Below are 26292 nucleotides of genomic sequence, written 5' to 3'. Positions count from 1 at the left end.
ATGAAAAAGCTGTTTTTCAATGCACAGGAGCTTTCACACAAGTGTTTGGAGATCATTCATTTGGTCAAGTTTGACAGATGCGTGTTTCCATCTGTCTGCTTCCATTCATGCTGCGTCATTGGGGGACACCGAGCATGAACCCTCCACTCTCCCAGCTTGGACCACATTAACCAATCTCCATCTCCGGTCCGATGGAGAAACCTGACACCCCTCCCACCCCTCACCACCTCCATCTGGGAGGGCTGCAATGTCACGCATTTTACCCCTTTAGACACGTCTGTCTGCAACCACTAAAAAATGACACACTGCGTGGTGAACACTGGTGTTCACCCGAGCCCTACGACTGCAGTGATGAAGATTTAGACCAGATGACCAAATTATGACTCAAGGGCCCAGCCTGTTCTTGGGAGTTCCTTAGCTCGTACTCATCAGGAGGAACCACACTTGGAGGTTTATATTTAAACATTAAAGATAAAAAGATACAGGGCCACAATGACAGATTCCATGAAGCTTCTTCTGTTCACTTTCACTGGCAGCACTGGGTTTGAATGTTATCCCCTCTGATTCGGGAAGAAGTTCTGAACCCCCACTGGTTTGAAAATGGCCCCGCAGTAGTGTGGCCGTCACTGATTGGGCGAAGGCCTCCGGTGGGCGGGGCTCACCTTGCACGTCACAGCCGAGCAGCTCGAGCCGCAGGCCCAGTCCTGGGGTGGTCGCCTTCTCGGGGTACACCCTTAGGTAGCGCGTCGTCACCGGCTCGAACGTCCTCATCTCCGGGGTGTCGAAGTTCTGGTTCCCCATGAAAACCTGCAGAGAAAGAGAGAGAGAGAGAGAGAGAGAGAGAGAGAGAGAGAGAGAGGACAGAGAGTGAGCCCTGTGGAGGAACACTAGGTGCTAGGAGCACATGCTACAGGCCTATCTGCTGATGTAGATATATAACATAACTGGCATTTAGCAGACACTCTTATCCAGAGTGACTTCCATTGGAATTTTTTACAATGTTTATCAATCATTTATACGGCTGGATATTTACTGAGGCGATCGAACCGGAAACCTTTCGGTTATGAGTCCTGCCCCTTAACCACTCTGCTGTACTGCTGCTGCCACTATGCTATACGTGCACTCATAGTAACTGCACTCGGGAGTGCTGTAGTTTATGCTAGCGTCATTCTGTGTCAATCTGCGGGTGGTGATGTATACGCGCATTCATAATAACTGCAACTGAGAGTGCCGTCGTTTATGCCTGAGTCATGCAGTTTCCCTTCAGGTACTCAGGTGTTTTTCTACCGGCTTTGTTCCGTTCAGCTGTCCTGGGGACCAGCCTCCCTGCTAACATTAGCCTTGTGGGCTAAACACATGTTTAGCCCCCCGTTACGAAATCAGCACTGTTGGCTAGCTCTGCTGCGATTACTTCCACTCCTGTAGCTCCCAAATCACTGCCTTGTGGGTACTTTTTTATGTGCTCGTTTTGTGCTTCCATAAAGCAGTGCAGAACACCAAAAGACAAACACGCATTCGCTCACTGTTACGAGCCTGTTTCCACTGTTGTTACTGTGATAAAAAACAGGGCCCAGAACCACCTCGGCGGGAGGCAGTTGCCGTCAAAACGTGAGCCCATTCTGAAGCTCTCCACGGCACTGCCTTCGGAACCCAAACGGATCCACGGCGGTGACCTCATACACGCATGACTGACTTAACCGATCAAAAAGCAGCACCGCACTTCAGAGCCTGCCAGATGGGCGTTTTGGAAAGGGCGAGTCTGTGACAGTGTTCCTCCAGAGTATGCGTGTGGTACTGTCCTCCCCTGGGAGGCAGCAGACGGGGAACACAGCCCAGGTTCTCACACATTCCCACATCGGCATCGCCATCAAAGAGAACGCTCTCTGGGAAATTAATTGTTTTTCAAACACAGCCATTTTGACTGATAAGAGCGGATTAATGCCTATACGGGCACATAAATCCAGCGTTCGTGGAAAGCCTGAAGGATCTTGAATGGTACGGGAGGAAGAACGGAAAGATATCTACATTTCATTTCCTCATACATCACACTTCCCGCCGTTACGAAGCGCGTTTATTTTCCAGTCAGGCGGCTCGTAATTGAGGACCTGAGAGTGGCGGCGTATCTAGACACATCTGAATATTCAGACGGAAGAGAAAGTCTGAATATTACAGGCGTAATGCGTTTCTCTTCATCACCATCAGCTTCCTGTCAAATCCAGCAGATAAAGGACGTCAGCCGTGTGAGCCAGGCAAAACTGTGAGGTGTTAGGGGCGGGGCTGGCACGGGATTAAAGAGTCTCATCTAAGTGAGCATAACTAAAGCGGCTAAGATATTACTAAACCCAGTCTGACGAGGGTTCAGCATACTTCAGCTTTCAAAAGTAACACCTGCATGTCAGTGAAGTTGGCTTTTTTAAGGTCAACTCCAGGACGAATGGTGTGACACACCTATGCAGCCACAATGATTAATCTACAGTCAAACTGCAACGCTGTATGCACCCAGCAAATGTATTTGAAGAGATATTTATTGCCGTTGTCAAATGCATTTTCACCATAAAGAAATGGATGTCTGTTGGCTTCACGCACTGATGACTTTTCCCCATTGATGATATCTCAGTTCTAACAAAAAAATGTGTTCAGCAGACAGCATTAGTTAAAAAAATCCCCCTCCATGAAAGTAAAAAAAGAGTAATCTCTTTTTAATGGGCTCTTTACAGTGGGAGCTGTCAGGAAAGCTGAGAGCACAGCCAAGCCCACACAGTAAGAAAGCCAAGCTCTCATTTTTTTTGTTTCTCCATCTTCTCCAGCTCTGCACGACACCGTGCCAGAGCCAGATGCGAACACCTGCCCTGTGGTCTATTTTCGGTTCTGTTCGACTGGCTGTTTCTGTCCCAGTCCAACACTGAAGGTCACCTTGTGGAGCTGGGATCATTCACACGCAGGTGCTGTGGAGCTGTGGTAGCTGGTGGCGTCATGCTTAGAGCACTGGATTTGAGGATGGGAACACTATTGCTGTACCTTCGAGTGAACCACTTGACCTCAGCTGGTTCAGACTGACCTGGCTGCTTCCAGCTCAAACTGCCCCAGTAACACTGAAGTCACCTATGGCGTAAAACTACACGCAGTATAACTAACCCTGGATAAGCAGATTAGCTATTGAGGTACAGTTCAGGTATTGAGGTATACTGGGGTGGCAGTGTAGCATAGTAGCAAGGAGCAGGACTCGTAACCAAAGGGTTGCTGGTTTCATTCCCTGCTGGGGCATTGATGTTGTACCCTTGGGCAAGGTACTTAACCCAGAAAGCCTCAGTCAATATCCAGCTGTATAAATGGGTAACATTGTAAAAAAAAAAGTAACCTGGATAAGAGCTCTGGATGAGTGTCTGCTAAATGCCAACAATGTAATGTATAAGAGTGATGTTAGGAGTTTTAATACCCCTTCTTTTCCCTCACCCTGTCTCTGGTGCCGGTGTCGTCCTGGATCAGAGTCCAGTTGAGGCCGTTGCCGCTGTGGCCCACCCGGAACTTCTTCATGAAGACGTTGCTGTCGCGGTGTTTGCCCCCCTGGATGATCAGGCCGCTGACCTGCTTCTCCTCCCCCAGGTCCACCTGCAGCCACTCGTTGCGGTAGAGCGGCTTGGGCTCCAGCACCCAGCCGGCGCGGCCCGTCACCAGCCGGGCATTCTCCGGCAGCCAGCTGCGGTCCACGTGGGACGAGACCGTGATCTGCGAGTCAGAGATCTGGCCCGAGACCATTCCCAGCATGCTGGAGCAGGGGTAGTCTGTGTAGGGGGGGCATGGTGTCAGCTTATCCATACACATACACACATACACACACAGACAGATGTAGATACAGAGACACAGAGACACATTCACTCATTCACACACACAGACAGATGTAGATACAGGGACACACACACACACACACACACACACACACACAAAGTTGACTTTCTTCCAACAGAGGGAGGCCTCAATCCCTTATGAACCTTATGAACACAGAGTCCAGTTTTGTGAGTTTGAACGCTGTTCTGGCAGATTATGAAGCTCTGCAGTGTGCTCCAGCTTTGCACAGTGGGTTTGGGAAGGGTCACACTCTACTGCTTTACACCCCGCAGCCTGTGGTGAAGGCCTCCGAGCATCCAGTCAAAACTCCTTTTTTTCTTTTGCTGATTTGTGGAGGGATTTTCTTTTGTTTTGGTCGGTCTTGCCTTCTGACCAAAGCTAGCTGAAAGGAGGCCCTTGCCTGCGCTGACAGACCTGTGCCCACATTTCTCTTTAATCCTTTTTCATTGCTGTTAAGCTTCGCCCGAAACCACTACTGGAAAAGATGTGAACTCACGCGAATGTGTTTTAGAGAATGCCTCTCTGCTTCTTTGTTTTTCTCTCTGAGCTCCAAATCGGCCGACTATTACAGGCAAACCTGCCCTAGGTGAGATCATCTTTATGAAACACTTTCAAAGACGGGATTAAAACGGCTGTGTTCTTTGAGGCCCTGCAGTTGTATTTACTGTGAGGCACCATGAACTGCAGAATGTAAAATGCAAAGTAAGGAACAATTCCTTATGTTCAGCAAAAGTGTTCAGTCCTCCTGTAATGAGAGGACACTTCTCCCTGACTCTCTCCCCAAGAGCTGAGGAAATCCGGGGCCACTGAAGACCTCTCTCTCCCTTTGAAAGCGACGGCTTTCTTGCCCTGCCAAGCACACTCTCAGTTTGATCTCTGGCACAGCCGAGTGAGAGTCTCGTTAAGGGTCTTGGCTGCAGCTCATGTTCTTTGAAGCCGCTGGAGATACAAACAAGGGGCTCTGCCTGCAATCTTGGGCAGCGGGGCTCTTAATAAAGTCTGACCTGAAGTGGACTGACTGGCGCCCTCTTGAGGCACAGCTGCATACTGCTCTCCCTTTGTTTTTGTGAACATACATTTGAAATCAGGCAGTATTTAGAGGTAGTATGCGTTGAAAATGGCACTAAAGTACAAAATTCTAAGAACAATCAGAGGTTTCTCTCCAGTTTAAGAGAAACATTTTGTATATTATGATTCACTTAGTGAAGGTGATTCATAAAGCCTCTCATGACTTAGAGTATTCTTCTAATCTCTAAAAAGAAACCTCCCACACAGCCATTGACTGTAATAGGAAAAGATTTTTCACATTCTGCTCATCAGCTGCATGAGGGAGATGGTAGCATTAAGATGGACTGTGACTTCATCCCAAACATCCCCTCCATCACACACCTTCTCTGGTAACAGACTCTGTCAAATCAAATCTTTTCTGTATGTATTGTCTGGCATTTGCTGACAGCTGTAATGAAGTTTGTTACACTAGAAAATGTTTTAGAAGCAGCTAAAATGAAGTCATATGCAAAAAAGAAACACAGTGAAATAGCTTTTAATATTAAAAAAGCATCCACCCTCAACATGTTCACTATTTTCCTCACAGTTTTGTCCACACTTGCAACCACATCACATTTAGTCTTAAACCGAATATCAAACACCCATTTTAATGTGTCTTAGGTTTCTTTAACTGTGACTCTATATGATGTAATGGTACATATCTGAAGGTGCACAGTTTCTATTTTAGTGTCCAGAACACCGTGAACTGATGATGTCACAAAGACACCTGGCCACAGCCTGTTGTTCACAGCTATGACAGATTCTGCCTTCAAGTACTGACCCCGGATAAATTTAACTTTAAACTTTAAAGTGTTGGGATTAGGATTACGGCCGGGCAAGATCATCCTGGATCAGTTTGTGTGACCAAAAGCGCTTGAAGCAGTTCCTGATGTGTCAGTCAGAGCCACACCAACATGGCAGTCCCCCTCTAGCTCCAGACACCCGCCCTGTCTGTTGCTATGTTACCGTGCGTGGACGCCGTCGCTAACGGCAGAGAGTGGAACGGACACAATCAAAGCCCTCCAAATGGAAAAGGGGGGCGAACGGGAGCCATCTGGAAGGATGGGAGCAGTCGGCTGGAGCCGAGGCCGGCCTGCTGTGAGCTCCATGCATTTTGAATGAGCTACATCAGGTAACATGTGAATGCGTGATCAACTTCATGGGCCAGTCATTCATAATGTAACATGCCTTTCACTGCACCAGAACACTCTCACGCACAGGAAGATAGAGGTTAAGCGAGTAAAAATATTCTTGTATATAAAAAACCCCCAAATCAATCATTATTCACGTTAATGACAGGTGGAGGGTTGCCAAAGGGGTGACATTATGTAATATACAGTATAATATAATGTGGAACAAATTTAATTTTCTAGTGGAGGATTTGGATTCACAAGAGATAATGGAAGACATTATGAAGAACTGTGAATTGACAAACCTTAAAAGATGAGAATAACCACAGAAAACACAGAAATTCATGCATCGTGCATGACAATGGTTACAAGGGGCGTGCTGTTTCGCGGGCATGGTGGGACAGACCTGAGATCTTGCAGCCATACAGCTCGAATCGCATGGAGATGCCGTTCAGCCAGGTGAGGGGACGGATCCGGATGTAGCGGGTAAGCGTGGGTTTCGGCAGGTCCTCCATCACCACGTCCGTGGGGTCGGTGTTCCCCTGAAAGATCTAAAACCAAAACGGTACGTGTGAAGCACACCCCGCAGTGTATTTCAAGGAGTCTCTCATCTGAGAACTGGGCCTTACTTTCCCCCAAAATAAGAGCTAAAAAGAGTGTTCATAACTGTGGCTCTGGTGGAAAATTCATATCATACTTAATGCATCGATGGGCAAGATTATTGGTGAAATATGAGTGCGCTGTAGAAAACACACACACAAACCCTCACATGAAATGCTATTTGAAAATTCAGACGAATATTTTAGACTTATGATGAAGTGCGCAGAGGTACTTGCAATGCTACAAGATTACAGAAAAGCAAAAAAAGGGACAAGTTGCTTTTGAGTTATCCTTCCTTAAACTGGCAAGCTTGTTGATAAAATAATAATAATGATAATGACGTTAATAATAATCCTGTTCAGGACAATTATCAGTTTAAAGATTAAGTTCTTCCCTGCATCCCCTTTTTCATGCCTTTTCCTCTGTAACATCTCTGCTGCCACTGTAGCTTATCCCCTACCACAGTCTACCACTGTGCCACAGCTGCTGTGATCTGTGATGAAACACTCGCTAAAACACTGGCAGAGAGAGAGGCATTAGTCTATGAAAGGTCAGAGCCTCGCCGCTTCGTTCCCGGAGAAATACTCGTCACACGCGCAGGAGTGAGACAAAAAGCCATCCGCTCTCCGAATGTCACGCAGGTGTCCGTCTCCGCGCGTAACCATTAAAAAAAAAAAAGGGCTCTTCACCGTTAACGTCGGGCTGAAACTGCTGGATCAGCACCTGGCAAATGGGCCCCTTTTAAAAGCAAAAGCACTCAAGGGTGTGAAAAGTCACCATGCTCGTGACATCACTATGGAGCTGTGGTGTTGAAAAAAAAAGTAGCCGTGTACTATGGAGGGCTGGAGACAGCAAACTGTGTGTTTGCCCACACGTTGGGCAGCTCAGAGGCCGTGCTGAAAAGCCACGCTTCTCTGAGAGCGTACAACACGCCTTCGGTTGTGGACACTCAATGAATTAGGTGTCAGTTTCAACACCTGGACTAAGAGTGGGAGTAAACACCAGTGGAGTGGTTTGTTTGCCAATGAAGGGTCAGGACCTCTTTGCTGCCACCTGATTAGTGGCCCTCAAACCCTGGCAGGCCTCACCTCGTTTCAGCCGAGAGCCGCCATGAGGCGCCAAAACATGAGAACAATTCCATTTCAGCTGGTGGCTTTTTAAAGACCAGCCTCAAATTTTTTTGCTCTTCCCTTCTTTATCACAAACTGAGTTGAAAGCCTGCGTGTTGACATTAATCCTTCTAGTGAATCCATTACAGAATAGGTTTTGTTTTATCACTGCTGCATGTACGTTCTTACTTTCTGCATGTATGAACAACGTTTTAATATCATTTTAATAAGAGTGAGTAACATTAATGAATACTTGGCCCAGAAAGGCCCAGCTCCTGTAGTTGGGTTTAAACAACCTCCAAAGAAGTGTGGTTTCTGTATAGGCTCGATACAGGGAAGGACATCAGTCTTTCTGTACGAGGTTGTAAATTTCCACGCAATCAAAAGAAGTATTTTGGACTGTGGAAGCGATATGGATTTGGCAGGCTTGACCAGTCTTAAAAAGTTAATCCTGACGAAGCGGACCCGGGTCCCAATAAAAGCGGGTTATTGCTGCGGCGTTAGCCTGGTGAGGATGAGGAGGATCAGCCTTACCTTCTGCTTCATGCCCTGCTTCAACGTGACCCAGTCCTCTCCGTTGGAGCTCACGTCCACCTTGTAGGATTTCACGTAGTATGACTTTTTCGTTTCCTTGGAGATGGCGCCCTGTGTTCCAATGGCTGTGACAACACGGAGAAAACCAAGGTCCACCTGATCACACACCCACACACACACACACCCACACACACAGAAAAAAAAACAAAGAAACATTTTTAAAGTCAAATCACAGCTATAGTCACCAGTTTACTGCTACTAGGAACACTGTATACTGATGTTTAATAATCTTATGCTTATGGAAAGATAATGCTTAATACAATTTCATTTCCTGTGGTGGGTACATTAGCTCACATGATAAAAGGAAACATTACATGATATGAACCTTTGACAAAAATACAAAAAAATAAATAAATATTAAAGCTTTATGTAGCAATAATGACTATTCATATTACAGGTAATTATGTTTTCATGGCCAGGAAACAGAAATCAAACAAAAGGCGTCCTTAGAGCAGCAGCTGACTGACAAGACTAATGAAATGTATGCAGATATTATAAGAAGGGGTGCCTTTAGATAAATGAGGAGTAGAAACATATGAACTCCATTGACCCCTGATGGCTGGTTTAATGCAGCAGAGAATCTTGCTGCTCAACCAGCCAGAGCCAAGGCTGGACTCCTCTCTTTGGACATGCCCGGTTGCAGTGATGTCAAACACGACTGGGCGGGCCTGGTTCCGGAGTGCCGGAGATGACCAATCACATAACTGGATGAATTATTACTGCGGGCGAGTGACTACCGGAGGTGCCTTTGCATTCCACCACATGCGCACGGTCACCTGTGATGATTCAGTGCAATAATTCATCCTATTATTAGAAGACCTTGGATGGGACCAGACACATCAATGACCTCCCTGGAGTAGGGTTGACTTCCAGGAAAAACAGGCTCCAGTCATAGGTCTTTCCAAAAGTGTCAGGCACTTACGCCCAATGTGGAAAGTAAAAGTCCTGCATTCGCTTGATTGTGCTTCCCAGATTTTAAAGCTTTACAGTACCAGTCAAAAGTTTGGACACTTCTGATTAAAATAAAGGGAAACATGCATTCAAAGACGTTTTGATCTAAAGACGTATGCTTCAATGGTGAAATTTGTTTCGTAGACAAATATAAAGAGTGAATATGACGTCTATGTATAAATTTCTTTCCAAAAAAATTAATTACAACAATATTTTTGTTTATTTTGAAAAATCTAAAATATAAGATAATTTTGATTTGTTTATAGTATTTTTCTGGTCACTGCATAATTCCATTTGTGCTATTTCATAATTTTAATATTGTTACTATCATTCTAAAATGTGGGAAAAAAGTAAAAATAAAGAAAGAAACTTTTGACTGGTATTGCACCCGGTACCGTTTCTTTTAGCAGATACCCATGCAGGGTGGTGTCAGTGATGTGCACGCTAGCAGGGTGATGCACACATGCATGCGGCTAGCAGCAGCAGCTGCACTCTTTAGCACTGCGTCACCGCATGACCGATCAGACATTTCCCCCCGTCTGACTCCAACCCCCGCACCTCCAATTCACAGGGACGTGCTGACCACCATGCCTCTGCAGAGGTTCAGCACTGACCTGCTGACTATGATAGGACTCTTTGGCACTCTGGGCTTGCCAATGTCGAAAATTTATGTTGTGGCACGCTGTCCTGGAAAGCATGTCCAGACTCCGGCATCTCGCTCTGGAGCGTGCTTTGGGACGGGAACGAGATCTGGGTCACGTCGACTGCTGGGTCCGCTTGGGTATGACGGTACAGCACGTATCAATAGGAGCAGTCATGTAAAAAAATGCCCCGTGGTTAAAATGGTCATAAACTATTGATAGACTGATGAGGTTAACATTACACCTTCCATGTTTGGCTTAAGTTACCTCCAAGCAGATCTTTTAGATGGGTTTCATCTGGTGAAGAGTTTAATATAAAACATAAGGAGATGTCCACTGAGGGTCTTTAACTTTATAAGACTGGAGAAAAAACAGTTCTCTGGGACAGTGTGTTGTATGGGACAGTGGGCATAATGGATGAAGTAGAGTCCACAGTATTCGTATTTAAAGGCCGTTTGGAGCCATTCATAAAGCATAACAGAACTGGATGTAAACACTCCCTCACATTTAAATGTGGGGGGATAAGTGCATTTGGGAATGATCCTTTGATACCCTCCAAAGAAAAAGATGTCTTTGATGCTGTTTGAGGCACGGTTCTAACGGACGGTGGCTGGGGATTACTGTATCAACACGGGACCAAAGGAGAAGAGACTACATCAAATAGCATGAGAAAAGGACCAAAGCCCACAGCGCCCCCAGATTCCTGATCTGAAAAATCCTCATGTACATCAGTAATACATAAATACATGAACTCATCGACTTTCCTTTCCAACACACAATTCATGTCAAAATCAGCCACGGGGATCAAAGCCGCTCACAACTTGAAAGTACTGCACAAAATCCTACTCTACACTACTCCTCGATTCAATCACTGTTGGTTCTCAACTCTGATGAACATTTAAAAACAAAATGTTACTTTCTACTACCGATATGCAATTTAGCATAGTTAAGAGTTCAACAGTCAATCATGGTGGTAAAAATCATGTGGTAAAAAATGTAATGCTTCAGTTCATCTGAAAACCAACATTTGAGACAAATATTAAAAGAATCCAGGCATAATCACTTTTACATACCTCATGAGCCCAAAACCAGCAACACGAATGGGTGTGTCTGTTACAGGTGTGCTATTTATTGTGGAAGAAAATAAACTAGATAGATTTCATTAAAAGATTACAGAAAATATTTCTCTTGGTCCAGAAATAAGCTTTTAAGAAGAACCCAGCATTTTCAGTTAACAAAAAATTATTAAGTCCAATAATAATTTGTCATTAAAACTTGTGTTTTTTATTCATATAAATCCTTCATTAATGGCAAAAATACCTTAAAGGCATGAGGGGATTCAAGAGGAATCTGAGAAGCTAGACGGATGTCTGGACACAGATTGCGAAAAGAACTGCAAACTGTTCTGCCAAACTGGGCCGATGCCCCACTGGTATATTGCACAGCTAACTCTGGATACAATTGCACAACCGCGACTTGCACAACTGGCATCTCGATGAAAGTCATTGTTTCAAGGTTCCACGAACAACAGCGCTCAAATTCACAGTAAATTCCCTCAAGTGCTTGGCTAGTCAAGCCTCGCTGCCATCAGAGAAACGTGTGCGCGGCTCGTCGGCGTGGTTGGTTGAAGCGGAATTTCCTTTTTTAAGCCACAACGAGGGTCACCTTGTCGGCGAGCAAGGCGGCCTCCTCGCAAAGTGCCAGTTTTTAACACAGTTGATATTCGCATAGGAACGTGAATCTAAACTGCCCGCTCTGGGGGCGAAAGCAGGGTTCAGAGTTCACAGATCTAACCTGACAAAAACCCTCCTGTAACAAACATACTCTATATTAGTCCCTGCATTCTCTGCTGATGACTGAACATTGCTAATGAATGTACGGGATTTACACGTGCCGCCCTGTTTCAGACACGGAAGGAGGGTAGAAACAGGGTGTTAACATGCGGGCCGGAGAAGTCAGGGATCTGACTTGGCCCAGGAACCCTTTCACCTAACAGCCAGGAAAAATAAACAGCTACGGAGATGGAAAATGGCTTGTGCTGCCAGCCAGAGTGATTGCGCTGAAAAGCTCTGCAGGAACAGATCTCTGAGCTGAGCCGACGGACCATTTCATCGGGGAAATTGTTCAACAGATTTCCCACCACCCATTTCTAAATGGAATGTGGGGGAATGCATGCAAATGTGAATTATTGCTATTGTATATTAATCTGCTTAGCAGACGCCCTCATCCGGGGGCCACGTTCATAGTTTACATTTTTACACAGCTGGATGCCTAGCTGTTTGAGTTAAGCAGCTTTCTCACAAACGATAATGACAGCGTCTTGCCTGAGATTTGAACCTTAGCCGCGGCTCCACACACTTGTCCAAATGGCTCTTACCATCTCTGTGGAAATGTGTTGACAACGTAACTTGTATGTACTCTGAGTTTTCCAAAATAAAAGTAAAGGGGTACTCATTATCTGTGAACTTCGACTTGACAAAAGAGCCAAAGAGCTGATAGGAAGAACGACTCAAATTAATCTGTCAACTTAATGTTGCTTTAGCTTTTTTTAAACTACTATGATTGCTTATCTCCCAGTGGTATTGCCATTTATATTTAAAATGTGTGAATGCAACCATATGCTGTTCTTTTTGTGGGAGCCGGTTTCTCCCCCGTAGGGACTTCCGAGCACTTCCTCCACCACTTGGACCCGTGGCAGAGGCTTCTGAGCTGCCAGCTTCCCACTCCCGGGAAAAGTTGGCTGGGACAGACCACGCTGAAAAACTAGAGTGGAGGAGTGGGAACAAATTGGTTATGACTGGCCTTGTCTGCCCGCCCTATCAGATCGCTGGGTTGGAGCGGGCAGCGCTAAACTCACGCTCGATTAAACAAACTCGCCCATCGTTCAGACAGCACGCCGGATCGCCACGAGGAGTCCAAACCGTGCCGGGGGCTGCCATTCCAACTGCGGTGCTGACAAATGGCCTCATGGCTTCGGTCGGGAAGGGGGGGGGGGGACGAATCCCAGCTCCCCGTGTTTGTCTTTCTCCTAATTGAGCTGGTGGGCGGACAATAAAACCCTCGCCGAAGGGAACAAAGGGAGTCTTTCCAGTTTGGGTTTGTTTCGCCACTTTCCGATTTCGAGGGGGGAAAAAAAACAGCTCCCCATCTGTTTGTGTGGGACGGAGGAAGAATGAGGAACACCAGGGACCTGGGCAGACAATATTCCCGTGATTTTTTTTTTCCCCCCACCCGCCTAAATAAAAGACGCCGTCACAGAAAAGGAACTTGCGTGTGTGTGTGTGTGTGTGTGTGAATTAAATGAAAGTACCATCTGGTAGTGGTTGACCAGACTCAGTCTTTTGTCATGGTTCTTGGCGGTGATTTACGCTGACCATATAAAGCAAACAGAAAAATGCGAACATCCTTTGCTCCACGTCATCGTCGTAGAGATGGGTATTTTGGAATAACAGAACATTCATCCGTCAATTTCCCTCCCGCCTGCAGCTCTAATAACGACTAATTTTATGTATATTAAATGGTGTTATTAAAGTATGTGTTCTTAAAATCCAATCTTTGCTTCGAATGGCATGAGCTGACGTGGGAGACTTGCAAGAGGTCTGGTAGGTCTTTAATCATAGTCTCCCTGACGGGGTTACTACGGTCATAGTCAGACACAAGGAATCTGTGGCATGAATCTATTTATATAATTTGAAACGGTGATTATATATTTAATTCACAATGAAAAATATATGAGCATCTAAAGGTATCTGTGTTTATGGCAAAAACACAAGACATTTTCAAGATTTACATGTACATTGTGTTATAATAATCAGCTGCCATATGGCATTATAGTGCATATTTTTATGGTCTGATGAAGGCAACGCTGATTACGTTTGGTCAATGCCAAAGCAAGGCAGGGTCAAATTGAAACTAGACCTTAAGCATAGCAGAATGTAGCTGTGCTCTTGTTGAGGACACTGAATTGTTTTACTCTGCTAAAACGATTGCTGGAGGGAAAAAAGAAGTAGTTTGGCCAGGCTGGGAGCCATCAACAGCGTGGATGGCGAATTTCACCAGGAATGAGTGTGTCCTATTTATGTAGACCCATACATTTCGGACAGAAGAGGCTGCTGAATCGTATTCCTACACTGTTTTGCCTTACATGGGAGATGCCAATCATACATGCTTGCTACAATAACACCGTCTTGATTGTACAATTGAGCTAAATCACTCAACAAGCCTGGCACACAGCAGAGCGTTCAGGGAAACCATCCGGCTGTTCAGAAGTGATCAGAATTTGGGCTGAATTCTGAGCAGGAAGTGGTTTTTGTGGTTCAACAGCTCTCATTATGCACCTCTTTAGCTGAAGTGGAGTTCACTGTCCGGTAGCCAGCCGAGCTCGTTCTCAGACTTCATCAATGAGAGGCCCGAGCGCTAATTACGCTTCCATATTGTAATTACACGTTGCTTGGCGCTGGAAACACGAGGCTGAAAATAGCTTTGCGGGAGCCTTAGTTGAGAAAAAGAGAGAGAGAGAGAGAGAAACAACGAAAAACACAATGGCAGGCGGACAACTGGCTGCAGCTAGCTGAAAAAGCGTCCGCACATCCTGCGCAAACAGGATACCGCTGCGGGTAACAGCGGGTTCCTGACACCAGCCTAAGTGCCCTTCCCTGGCTTTGAGATAAAGAATGAGGCTGGTTTGTAATCAGCGCATGGGGTAATGGCTCCGGACCCCCCTGTTTTCTTAAGATAGCGTAGCATGGCAGGACAATGCAGACTCAGGAAAGAGCCTTGGCTGCTTAGGAATTTGGTTCGCATGGGAAGTAGGTGAGTGCTCAGTCGCCGGCTGTTCCCAAACCAGCCGTTTCTGTTCCCAGCAGGATGAATCTCCGCGGCCATGTTCCTCTTGACCCGGTTAACCTTATCTCTGGACCGCAGTCAACTGTGTCACACCAGCTCGGCCTTTATCGACGTGTACATCTACTTGTTTTCTGACATACTGTTCCCTTGTCAGCCGCTATTGTACTGCGCTACGTCGTACCGTAAACATCCTTCCACACAATGCATTAGTAACATGCCATTTCTTCCCTACAGTGAGATTCCTCACACGGTTAACCCTTTAGACCTTCAGAGAGGGCGAACAATTCACGTCTGAAATGAAAAGAACTGAGTTATTCATGTTTTCAGGGAAATGTTGGTGGCACTTGTAGATAAACAGTATTGCTACGAAAACAGCTCACATTTATACAGACAAAAGGACCAGGTCGGTGGTGTCCTACTCTTACGTGACACACACCGGAAAGCTTTCAGCTACATCGACGGGTGACTTTTTTAGGCAAATTCATGGCTCATCCTTGATTGATAGCGGCCTTTCAAGCAAACAAGTTTGTTCTGTTCTTGTCACGCCAGCCCAAGGTGAGTACACCTTTAGCGCTTTGCCACACGGCGCCGCCTTGGCCTTGTCGCACGACAAACGCATTCTACAACCCGCCGCCATCTTTCAGGGCCCACGCTCTTCCCCCCAGAGTCCCCGGGGACTCCTGGGTTTTTCCCGTCTTCGTTGTGCTTCCAAAAGCATCCCCCCGCGGGCCTACGGTAAATGTGTTCTGCATATGTGGCCCCTTTTTCCTGCTGGCGTCACACGCCGGCGAGAAGTTCCCGCTGAAACAGGAAGCCTCCATAAATACTGCTTGGGAGCAGGGAAAACAAACCTATAACCGCTTTCCTTATTGGCACAGATCGCCTGTCAATCAGCCATGGATCGCCACGGATTTACAGTAACATTACCTAAAATGGCAGTGGATCTGCAGAGGGAGGGCTTATAGCAGTGCATTTTCATATTTTTATCCGCATGTGTTGCTGCCGGGAAGCACTGCCTTTCCTAATAACCGCAGAAGCCTGCCTCTTTAATATACAGGTACAGAGAATGAATCACAGTGCTACCCAACCTGCCCTGCAATCCAGAACCCCACGGCCCGAGCTAAATTACTGTGAAAGCGCACTGAACGTCGTCCTTGCCCTTCTGTAATTGAATGAGCCAACATTAAAATGTATGACAAATGGTATCCTGGATATGGCCTGAATACAATTGAGAAAGCCTGGAAATTGGGCCTGCTTTCAGGAACGACGGCCCCTTGCATGGGAGTAATACGTGCAGAAATTAATTAACTCATTACGTGAATGCGGCTGCACAGAAGAAAAATCGCGCGCTGGGGCCATCTGCGCCATTAGCGAGACACTGTTGAGCAGTCCTGCCCGGTACACTTAATCTGAACAAAACCAAAAGAAGTCCGCTCTCAATAACACTTGTTACAGCTCAGGAGCAGGGGGGCTCAGAGCGGCGCATTTCTTTAAATTTAGAATGGAACCTTAGCGGCAGGATTCTACTTTGTTCCCTTGGTAACAGATGTACTTTGACACCTGATTGGTTGGGGATTGGGGGGGGGGGAGTCTGCAGTGCAGGCCACAGTGGGGTGGTAAGAGCCTTTTGTTGTTTGGATTTATGGCATAGAAAAAAACCCAATTGATAGATACTCAACTGAAACCCTGAGTGCCTCCAAATCTGTGTTCCGTTCTGCCTGCCATGGCACGGTGGGAATCGGTTTGGAATTTCATTAAAATCGAAAACAACTTCAGTTCTGTAAGTACAAGGAAAATGTGGACCGCGCCACAGAAGAAAATAAGGGGAATAGGCAGCAGTGACATGATGCAGAACAACCTGCCCTGTGAGGTTTATGGCCATTAAAACTCACGCGCTACAAATAAGACTACAAATGAAAGCTGTGTCATCTCTTTAAACATTACAACCCATACTTCTTATTTCTCTGGGGAACTAAGACATGCCATCTCTCCAGGGCTAGATTTTCATCTGAATGCTGAGACTGCTCTCCACAGCCTCAATACACAGTTATCCAGTCTTAATTCTTATTATTTTGTGGCACAACACATACTACCATACATAGACTTGAATATGAACCATATTGTCCATCATGTCCTGCAAGTCCATTTAATTTAAATTGCATTTAAGCTATGCAGACTCCACTCATTCACCCCCACATCCTCTCCATCAAAGGGCATTTGCATTTGGTTTGCATCAAGTGGTTGATGAAAAACTTCCGCAGAGTTTAAATATGAAACCAAATATCAGATGAAAACTTAGTGTACTCATCACTACTGCATAATCTCTGAAGCATATGCTTTTCATCTGTGTGACATCACAGGAACCCTTTTAACAATCTAACATTACATAAAACCAAAAAATAATACAGAAGAATAGTGTGGATATAATGCCTTCCAAACCAGCTGGATTTAGGAGGCTTTATGCATCAGTAATAACTGTGTAAATTAATACACAAGAATTCTGCTCAAATGCTTAAAAGAAACTGACCCTTTTTATCAAAGCAAACTGATTAATCTGTGGGCTTATCAAACATTACCATAAAATTAATGAACTAAAAGATTTAGTCGAGTGAGCCCTCGTTTTGCACAAATACTATAAAAGAAATGGCAGATGAATTAATTAATGGTAAGGGCACAGCTACGACTTGCTTTAATAAGGAAAGGGGGTGAGTGGATTCTCCATATTCTTCATATATGGTGCACGGTGACATTATGGCAGGTGCTGCTCACCCTGTTTTAGCAGTTTGTTCCACCATTGGTGGCACACCTGCGCGTGTCTTGGTGCATGCGAAGGAGAGGCGCTGATGTCACCTGCAGATGTGCGGCCGGTCTATAGCGGGTGCTTGCTCTGGCGCAGGTTGTTTAGTCTGAGAACTGGGGGTGGGGGGGTGGGGGGGGGGTGCAAGTACAGCTCAGTGTCCGGAGTGGAACGAGGAGCATAAATCTCCCCACGGGCCCCCGCGCGGAGCGGGCCGTGAGCCCGGGGCCCCTTTGTTTTTCTCGACGCAGGAATTCCCCCCCGACAAACAATGGGAGTTACGTGAAGACCGGACCGTTCCCCTTTGGCCGGTTTACTCAGGCCTCCCTGGTAATCCCACAGGAAAGGCCCCAGAGTCCGCACGCGCTCTTCCCCCACAGGTTTCCTCCTCCGTGGCACAATGGGATTCTCTCAGCCAGGCCCCTGAGTTCATTCCATTAGTCTGGGAGCGAAGCTGGGCCCCGGGGCAATGTTTTGGTAGCAGCAAGGAAAGCTTGTTTGTGTAGCACTGTGAGCACACACTGAGTTGTGTGGATCCCATTGCCGAGGTCTGGAGCCACGTGCAGGCTGTTCCGTCTGATTCACAGGGAAAGGTGCTCAGGCTATAGCTTTCCCATCACGGACACAGACTGCACATGCTGCAGTAGCATTGCAGAGGGCTGCCTTTTTTATTGCCTCTGAAATGAGCAGACGAGCGCGTTGGTCTGGCCCGGCGATTTCAGTTTCGCCACGGCTCAGCCACGGGACTTAAGACCCAGACAGGCTCTGTGGGAGCGGAGGAAGGCCCCGGCCCCCAGGGCCGCCCCCCCCCCCTCCGACCACAGCGCACCAGACAGGAAGGCCGCGATTACAGGTGCAAAGCCAGAAGAGCAGAGCCGCAAAGGGGCCTTTGTGAACGGGAACGCTCAGCACTGCCGTCCCGGGGGACCCAGCATTTAACCATTACGGTGAACCACAGTAAGTGATCCCAGTACAATCGAAACCAGGCAACGGAAGAGTCGCACCAGCGCAATAACATGGAATCCATCGGCAAACATGCTGCTCATGCTAAAGGAACACAGGGGACAAGCTCCTGTGAGATGATGCATTCATGGGAGTGTGGAAGGAATCTGCAATTTGCAGAACACTTAGGGTCAAGGGTCAGCTTTAATTTATTCGTAGCTGGCCCTGCTGCTCCTACCTGCACCCATTCCCTGCTGGAGTCTTCCGATGGGGTCCAGCCATTCTCGTGGTAGTTGAGGCGGGCCCTCTCGGCGGACCAGTTGCTGTTGTACTGGGAGGAGGCTGTGATCTGCTCCGAGGTGATCGTCCCAGACTCCATCCCCAGAGCTTCACGGCAGTTGAAATCTGTGGGAAAAACAAAGCAAGTATGGTGCTGTTAGCGAGCCTAGCACAGTGAGATCTCTACAGTGCTGTTAGCGAACCTAGCACAGTGAGATCTCTACAGTGCTGTTAGCGAGTCTAGCACAGTGAGATCCCTACAGTGCTTTTAGCAAACCTAGCACTGTGAGATCCCTACAGTGCTGTTAGCAAACCTAGCACAGTGAGATCTCTACAGTGCTGTTAGCGAGCCTAGCACAGTGAGATCTCTACAGTGCTGTTAGCAAACCTAGCACAGTGAGATCTCTACAGTGCTATTAGCGAGCCTAGCACAGAGAAGCCTCTACAGTGCTGTTAGCGAGCCTAGCACAGCAAAGTCTCTACAGTGCCATTGGCAAGCCCACTGCAGGAAGCCCTGCGCTTCAGGCCCTGAGGGGCAGCAGCGTGCAAAGCCTGCATTCCCTGGCTGTACACATAAAACTGGAGCTCAGTGCAGCTACTTTTGTCAGAAGAACCCTTTAATGGAGATACGGTGGAAGTGTATTAAGTGTATTCAGACATTAAGTCTCGCCATAAACCATCCATCACTGACAGAGGCCAAGAAGACAAAGCTACAAAGCTTTATTTCTTGCTGGTTGCCCATTCAGGGATCCCCCTGGGCAGGTTATCTATTCGGCACACGGTGCATATTTCTCTTGCTGAGCAGCCGAGAGTGGATGGACGCTCTTCCTGCCGGGGCCTCCAAGGCGGTAAATCACTCCATGCCCTGACCCCCCCGGGCGGCAGGTCGCCGTTTGTGTTTGTGTGTGCTGGTCGCCCAGACTTGGGGGGTGGGGGATGGGAGGGGGGTGGTGGACGCGGACCACTGGGTCAGAGGCAGTGAGAGGTGTGGGGCGGCCCAGCGTTGACCCCCTGACCCAGGTCAGCGTGGGACAGGACGGAGTCGTGGGTCTGAGGGAGTGTGGAAGACGAACGGGCGTCTGAATCACCCTGCTGACAGTAACCACAGGAGCTCTGCCAGGGAAATGAACAGGGAGGAACACCCTGACACTCAGGCTTTTGTTTGTGGGCTGCAGGCTCCATTCCTGTGGGTGCATTCCTCTAAAAATCCAGGCATTCGGACCATTGGTTCATGGTTCTTTGGTTCAGACAATACCAACTAAAGTGCGGTGATGTAAGCCATTATTCACAGATCGCAGACTATTCATAACTTCGATCTCAGACTGAATAGATAAAAATGGATAAAACTGATTTACGAATGAGAAGTGACTATAAAAAAACCTATCATTGAATGTATGCCTTGGAACTGTACAAAACCTAATTCTCAGATAAAATTATTCTGTATTTCTATTTAAACAATACATCCGAAATGCTGGTTCAGTTCTATTTTAATTTAAAGTTTATGTGAAATCAATGACTATCACCTCCTCAGAAAAGCCCATAAAATGATGCTGACAAAAAAAACACAGCAAAATAAATAAATAATAAAATAAAGAAATAAAATGAATTAATGAATTAATTAATAAAACTAGCCCAAATCATAGCACAGGAAATAGGGTAATAAAAATAAGCTGTGTAATTTAAAACGCGATAAACTGCACTGCAGGTCTCCAGAGGGGAAGCGCTGAAGCTGCCCTCGCTAACCTGAGCGCGGAGCTCATGTCACTGTCCTCAGCAGAGGGCTGTCAGCCCGATCTGCTGCGCCCAGCCTGAGGGCCGGTGACGAGTGAAGTCACCGCGGCGCTCCGCGAGGGTCTGAGAGAGAGAGAGAGAGAGAGAGAGCGCACCCGGAGCCACGCGGGTATCTTCAGCCATCTGGGATAATTAGCGCTATATTCGACACCCGCGCCCCTGCTAACGCTCGGAGAAAGGGCAGCCGCTATCCGCCGACAGATTTACGAGCTTATGGCGGCCGCGCTCGCACATGAACTGTTTAGAGCGTTTCACAAATTGGGGTGAGAGGGCAGGTCCCCAGGATGTGGAAAACACAAAAAAGGCAAGTTTGGCAAACAGTGTGTGCCTGGCACGCAGCAATATGCCAGTTCGCATACCCGGGAAATGCCCCGTAATTCATTACGCTAATGAAAAACCTCCTCGGTGTGATTTATAGTTTTAATAAGTCCCAGAGCCCTTCATTAAACCGAGTGGACATGGTGAAAATGGCCATTATGATTATTCAGTGCGAGTGAGCCATGGAGGGTCTTGATTAAATTTCTCATGGGAGCGATCCGTTTCCCCTGGCAGTTTATAGGCGTGGCTCAGTGCCACCCCTGAATTTGACAGTGCCGCACTTATTCAGCTCAGATGTCTGAAGGTGTTGGGACTGTGGAGTCTTTGACATACTGTTTGTGAATATGTGACACTTGCCTGCGAATGAAATTTCCTCTCATTTTGCAGATAAAAAGTGCCACCACAACTGATACTAAAATGAGTGTCCTGTGGTTGGCTGTGAAGTCAAGTCTACATTATTTTCAAACCCAGCAACGGACAACACTTTACAAGCACTTTTTACTATGCTGTACCTCTATCTTGAAGTAAATTTATATTTAAGCTCATATACTCATATTCAGGATATGTATGTCTTGGGTAAGTACACACCCCCCTTCCTATTGCAGTGTTTAGCCAGGTAGACATCTTTGAAAACAGACATTTTTAGTTATTAATTAGTTAGTTATAGGATGACATTTCAGGTATAGGTTTTGTCTAAGTACATGTATTCTTGGTTCATTATTTCTAAGGAACACAGTTTCTATTACTATTACTGTAGTCTTCCAATTCTTACACATTTCTGTAAATTCATATTCCTCCCCTCTATCTGTCCTCCTGGTTACTCAGAAGCTGATTGTGGCCGTGGTTGTAGCGGTTGGCAGTGGTACAGCCTGTAATGCTCACCTTCTGGTACTATTCTCTCCATGACGGTGAAGTTGGCGGAAAAGCCCTCCTTGGTGATGGCACTGTCGGTGTTGACGGTCATGGACAGGATGCCGGTGTAGGAGATGACGCGTCCCGGGGAGCTCTGCCCGCAGTAGCGGCCGATGTGCGTGCCCACTGAGGAAAGAAGGCAGGGTGCGGTTCATTACCCCCACTCTCAGCTACATGTGTGTAAACTACATATCCCACAAGGCCGAGCACCAGGCCACTGTCTGGGATTGTGGTAAGGGGTGGGGCTTTTTAACAGATTCCTTCTATTGTTAACATTGCTGTTCTTGTTCAGCAAAGGGTTGGAAAACACCCAGCAACACAAATGGGTGAAATGCAAAGCTCTGCAAGAGACTCTTGAATAAGGGCTCCTGCTAAGCAGTAATTATAATATATTGTAACATCAATCCTACGTATTAGACATTCCTCCCACTGGCTGACATACCAGGCTCCTGGGGGAATAAAAATCCACATTTTTTATAGACCGTGGAAACCAGGATAGACTTCCACATCAGACTGCAGTAATGAGGGTGGCGTCCCCTCCCACGGTGATGAGGCAGACCCACAGACGGGTGCAGTAGGTGACTGATCCGCTGCGTCAGTGGTGACGTGTGAGGGGGGGGGAGGAGATACGCATTCCAGACTCCCTGCTCCCCAATCCCTTTCCTTAGAGCCTCGGACCTCTCGTTGGGAGGGGCACCGCGGGTATTCCATTCTGTGTGTTCCGTCATAAACTCTTTTTTTAACGCAGCTGCGAGTTTAACTGTTAATGAAGTCATGGCCTCTGCCAATGCATTACCGAACGGCATTAAAAGTAAAGAAGCCTGACAACCAGTAATGGGAAAAAGGGTTGAAACAGGGCTAACAAAGACAGATAAACAGCATCATTTCTTCTATTGTTAACATTTAATGTGTGTGTCTAATTTAGCTGGCTCAAAAGCACCCCCGGGGGGGGTCAGCGCTTATCTGTGGGTTAAACAGCCTTTGATCTCTGGCAGACGATGGCATGTCCTGCTTTATGTCTTTACCTCTGACCACAATAGAGGACATTCAAGCCTCAGGCCTGATCTGCATTAACAATGATGACCTTTGCATGGGTATCTCTGACATAGGTCGTCTGCTGGTTGTCCAAACATTGTCCAAAAGGTTGTCCTACATTGTTGGATAGTACACTGTATGCTTGTTAGATTTGCATACCGGTGCAAACTACGCTACAATGAAAAGTCAAATCATGGCCATACATCTTCCTTTCTTGCTTCTGAGCAAACTAAATACATGGTTGTTGAAAGACCTCGCCTCAGTGAAAGACACTGAGAAAGACATATTGAAGCTTTGCTCCCAGGTCTCCATGTGTCTTTGACATTACACCTTGTGCCAAAAATAGAGGTGATAATAAAGTGGCGGAGGGCCTTGGGCAGACCGCAGCCTTTTTCATTTGCACCTGGCTCATTAGCCAGTGGCTCTCTCCTTGGGAATCTCAGTTACAGAGACCTTACAGCTCGGAGCATGCATTTTCCAATAAAAACCAACACCCCCCCCCAACCCCCCCCCCCCCCCTCCCAAGCGCTGCTGGACAACAACAGCTCTGTGTAAATAATTACTGCAAAGAGATCTGTGTTCACTCACCCTCTCAGGCAGGGGAATTATGATCATCAATGAGCAAGCTATTATTTTATGCAGGGTTTTTCCATCAATGCTGACGCACGAGAATAAAAATGGATTTTTGCTCATTTGTAGTTTTTTAAGATGGGAACACTGATTCAAGTAATGGATCAGCGATCTTATGGTCTACTATCCAATCTCCCCTGCTTAGATTATTTCTAAAGAAACCTGTGGCCTCTCCGTCTTTTTGAATATATTCAGGAGGAGTATAAGGTCAGGTCTTCAGAAATCACTGGGTGGCAGTGTAGCATAGTGGTAAGGAGCAGGACTCGTAACCGAAAGGTTGCCGGTTTGATTCCCCACTAGGGCACTGCTGCTGTGCTCTTGGGCAAGGTACTTAAACCAGACCTGCCTCAATAAATATCCAGCTGTATAAACTTACAACATGTAAAAATTGTGAACTATGTAAGTCGTTTTGGATAAAAGTGTCCGCTAAATGCCAACAATGTAATGTAAAATCACAATGCCACCTGAGCAGCTACTGCAGTAGGAAAGTCAAAAATGCACTTTCACGGGAGAGAGAGAGGATCTCTGCTTGTCTGGTCTGCTGAGAGAGGGGGTAGAAAAGGCTGCAGTCAGCATGCTGATGTCAGCTCGCCTTCCCCCGCACAAACAAACACACAGCGCTACCAGCTGACACGAGCCCCGTGCCAGGACAGCAGCCTGGCCGAGGCCGGGGACGGCGGCCCGCCCAGCACTGCGCCCGGCCCTTTGTTCGGACGCCAGCTGCGTCTGCAGCCGCTCCGCCGAACCGAGGCAGGGAGGAGGAAGCTGTGAGCAGCCCAGATAAGGGCGGTCTCTCTCGCGCGAGTAGCGGGCTGCCCGTCAGCAGCCACTTCCCTTCATTCTCCTGAAACCCTAACCGCAACCGCTAAGTGATGGAGAAGGTGCTGAGAGACAGAGAGGCGTGAGCATGGCCGGATTTGGCTTGCGGTCCCCGTTTCTACCCATTTTCACTGCGTGCGCTCGGACACACGTGCTTGGTAAATCAATCGACCAGTCAATCAGCTTTTATTTGGACAGCAGTGTGGTTTAGCGGTAAGGAACAGGGCTCAGAACCGAAAGATTGCTGGTTCGGTTCCCTGCTGTGGCACTGCTGCTGTACCCTTGGGAAAGGTACTTAACCCAGAATTGCCTCAGTAAATATCCAGCTGTGTAAATGGATAACATGTAAAAACCTATGTCAGTCACTCTGGATAAGTGTCTGATAATGACAATAATGTAATACAATTTGGTATGGTGTCCGTTAGCCCCTGTATTAGGCAATGGTGATAAACTCCTGGCAGGATCTGAGAATATAAATGGAGAGCAAGTTTGAGAAAAGAGAGTAATGTGATTGGCTGTAACGGAAGGGGAGGGATGGCGGGGGCCGTCTCGGCGAGACGCACCTCCGGGGAAGCCGTCCCAGATCTCCAGCCAGTCAAAGCGGCAGAAGGCCCCCGCGGGCGGCGTGACGTCGGGCTCCATCTCGAAGCTCTCGAACTCCAGGACGATCTCCGACATGCTGGGGGCGAACACCATGAACGTGCAGTCCAGGTTGTTGGGGTACTTCTCGGGGTAGCCCGGGGTCCGGATGACGCCGCTGCTGGAGGTGAAGTTCCTGGAGCACTCCGGCCCTGGAAAACAAACACAAAGGTTGCCGTGCTTTAGCTTGGCCTTCGGGAGCTCGGGATTGCCCCCTCAGGCAGTACGACTGCAATTTACTGCCACTTCCTGCCCTCCCTGTGACTCTGAACGTGTATGCTGAATGGGGGCAGTGTAGCATAGTGGTAGGGAGCAAGGCTTGTAACCGTAAGGTTGCTGGTTCGATTCCCCGCTGGGGCACTGCAGCTGCAAGGCTGCCTCAGTAAATATCCAGCCATATAAATGGATGACATGTATTAACTTTAACCCATGTAAGTTGCTCTTGATAAGAACGCCTGCTAAACGATAATGTAATGTAATACTGACAGAAATGCAGGCGCGAGCATGCAACCACAACTCTAACAATCTGTCTGCCCTAAATATGTCTCTGCACCACTCAATAAACCACAAGAGTAATGACTAAACTTAACAGAGGTTCTTATTCCAAAGAATAAGAGGCCAAAGATCAACACAATCCCACCTCACAAGAGGACTGCTTGACTCCTGAAGAGTGCATTATACAGGAAAAATCGATGAATCAGTAGCCACCCTCTTACTTTCCTACCCTATTACCTATCTGTTGATGCCTCGATTGCAACACAGTTGCAATGATGCTTCAATTCTACACACACCGAAATGATTTCCATTCAAAAGTCCTAATTGCAAGCAATGCTGATTGAAATGGCCGTCATTGTTAATAAAAATCAGGCTTGAGGCTTGAAAGTCCTCTATTGTGGTCTGAATGCAGGGTGGTTACAAGCAGGCCCTGTACTTCTTGGTTCTTACAGCAACCATCTCATATGTACGAGCCCCTCTGACAACTAATGCCGAGGAGGCACATGGAATCTTACATAAGGTCTCTTTGTAAAAAAATGGCTACAAATAAGAGAAGAGAATGTGGCCACACATAATTCTCTGTAATCTAGTTCTCTCGGCAGGCCCTGATTCAAGACCATTAAGAAAAATTCAGCCTGTCGGAGGCCTCTTCACTGAAAGGGGACTGACTTTTACAAAACTGTGAAACACTACTTAAGTTTTACTTCAAACTGGAAAAAAGGCAAGTTGACATTTGATTCCGCCCTTTCTTTGGTTTTTTAAAGCGGCAGGAGGTTTACCCCGTAATTCTGTTCCTTTTTTATTATACCAAGAGACGTGGCTTCTTAAAAAAAAGACTCCAACTGGGATATGCCCCGTAGTCTTTTCAACTT

At 46.9% G+C, this 26292-nt stretch overlaps 1 protein-coding gene across 1 annotated transcript in view; it reads right to left on the bottom strand.

Moving 5' to 3' along the window:
• The window catches only part of LOC118770935 (neuropilin-1a-like), a 52379-nt gene that overhangs the window by 4300 nt on the left and 21787 nt on the right, over positions 1 to 26292 (bottom strand). The window contains exons 4-10 of the mRNA XM_036518724.1: positions 24850 to 25077; positions 21773 to 21928; positions 18741 to 18907; positions 8267 to 8422; positions 6430 to 6574; positions 3454 to 3782; positions 663 to 807 (exon numbers count right to left, since the gene is read on the bottom strand). Coding sequence (XP_036374617.1) covers positions 663 to 807; positions 3454 to 3782; positions 6430 to 6574; positions 8267 to 8422; positions 18741 to 18907; positions 21773 to 21928; positions 24850 to 25077 — 1326 coding nt within the window. The remainder of the gene's footprint in view (positions 1 to 662; positions 808 to 3453; positions 3783 to 6429; positions 6575 to 8266; positions 8423 to 18740; positions 18908 to 21772; positions 21929 to 24849; positions 25078 to 26292) is intronic.

This window comes from Megalops cyprinoides, chromosome 24, assembly GCF_013368585.1.
Source record: "Megalops cyprinoides isolate fMegCyp1 chromosome 24, fMegCyp1.pri, whole genome shotgun sequence".
Taxonomy (NCBI): Eukaryota; Metazoa; Chordata; class Actinopteri; order Elopiformes; family Megalopidae; genus Megalops; species Megalops cyprinoides.
The sequence above is the reverse complement of the archived record's forward strand: the minus strand, read 5'-3'. Positions and strand labels throughout refer to the sequence as shown.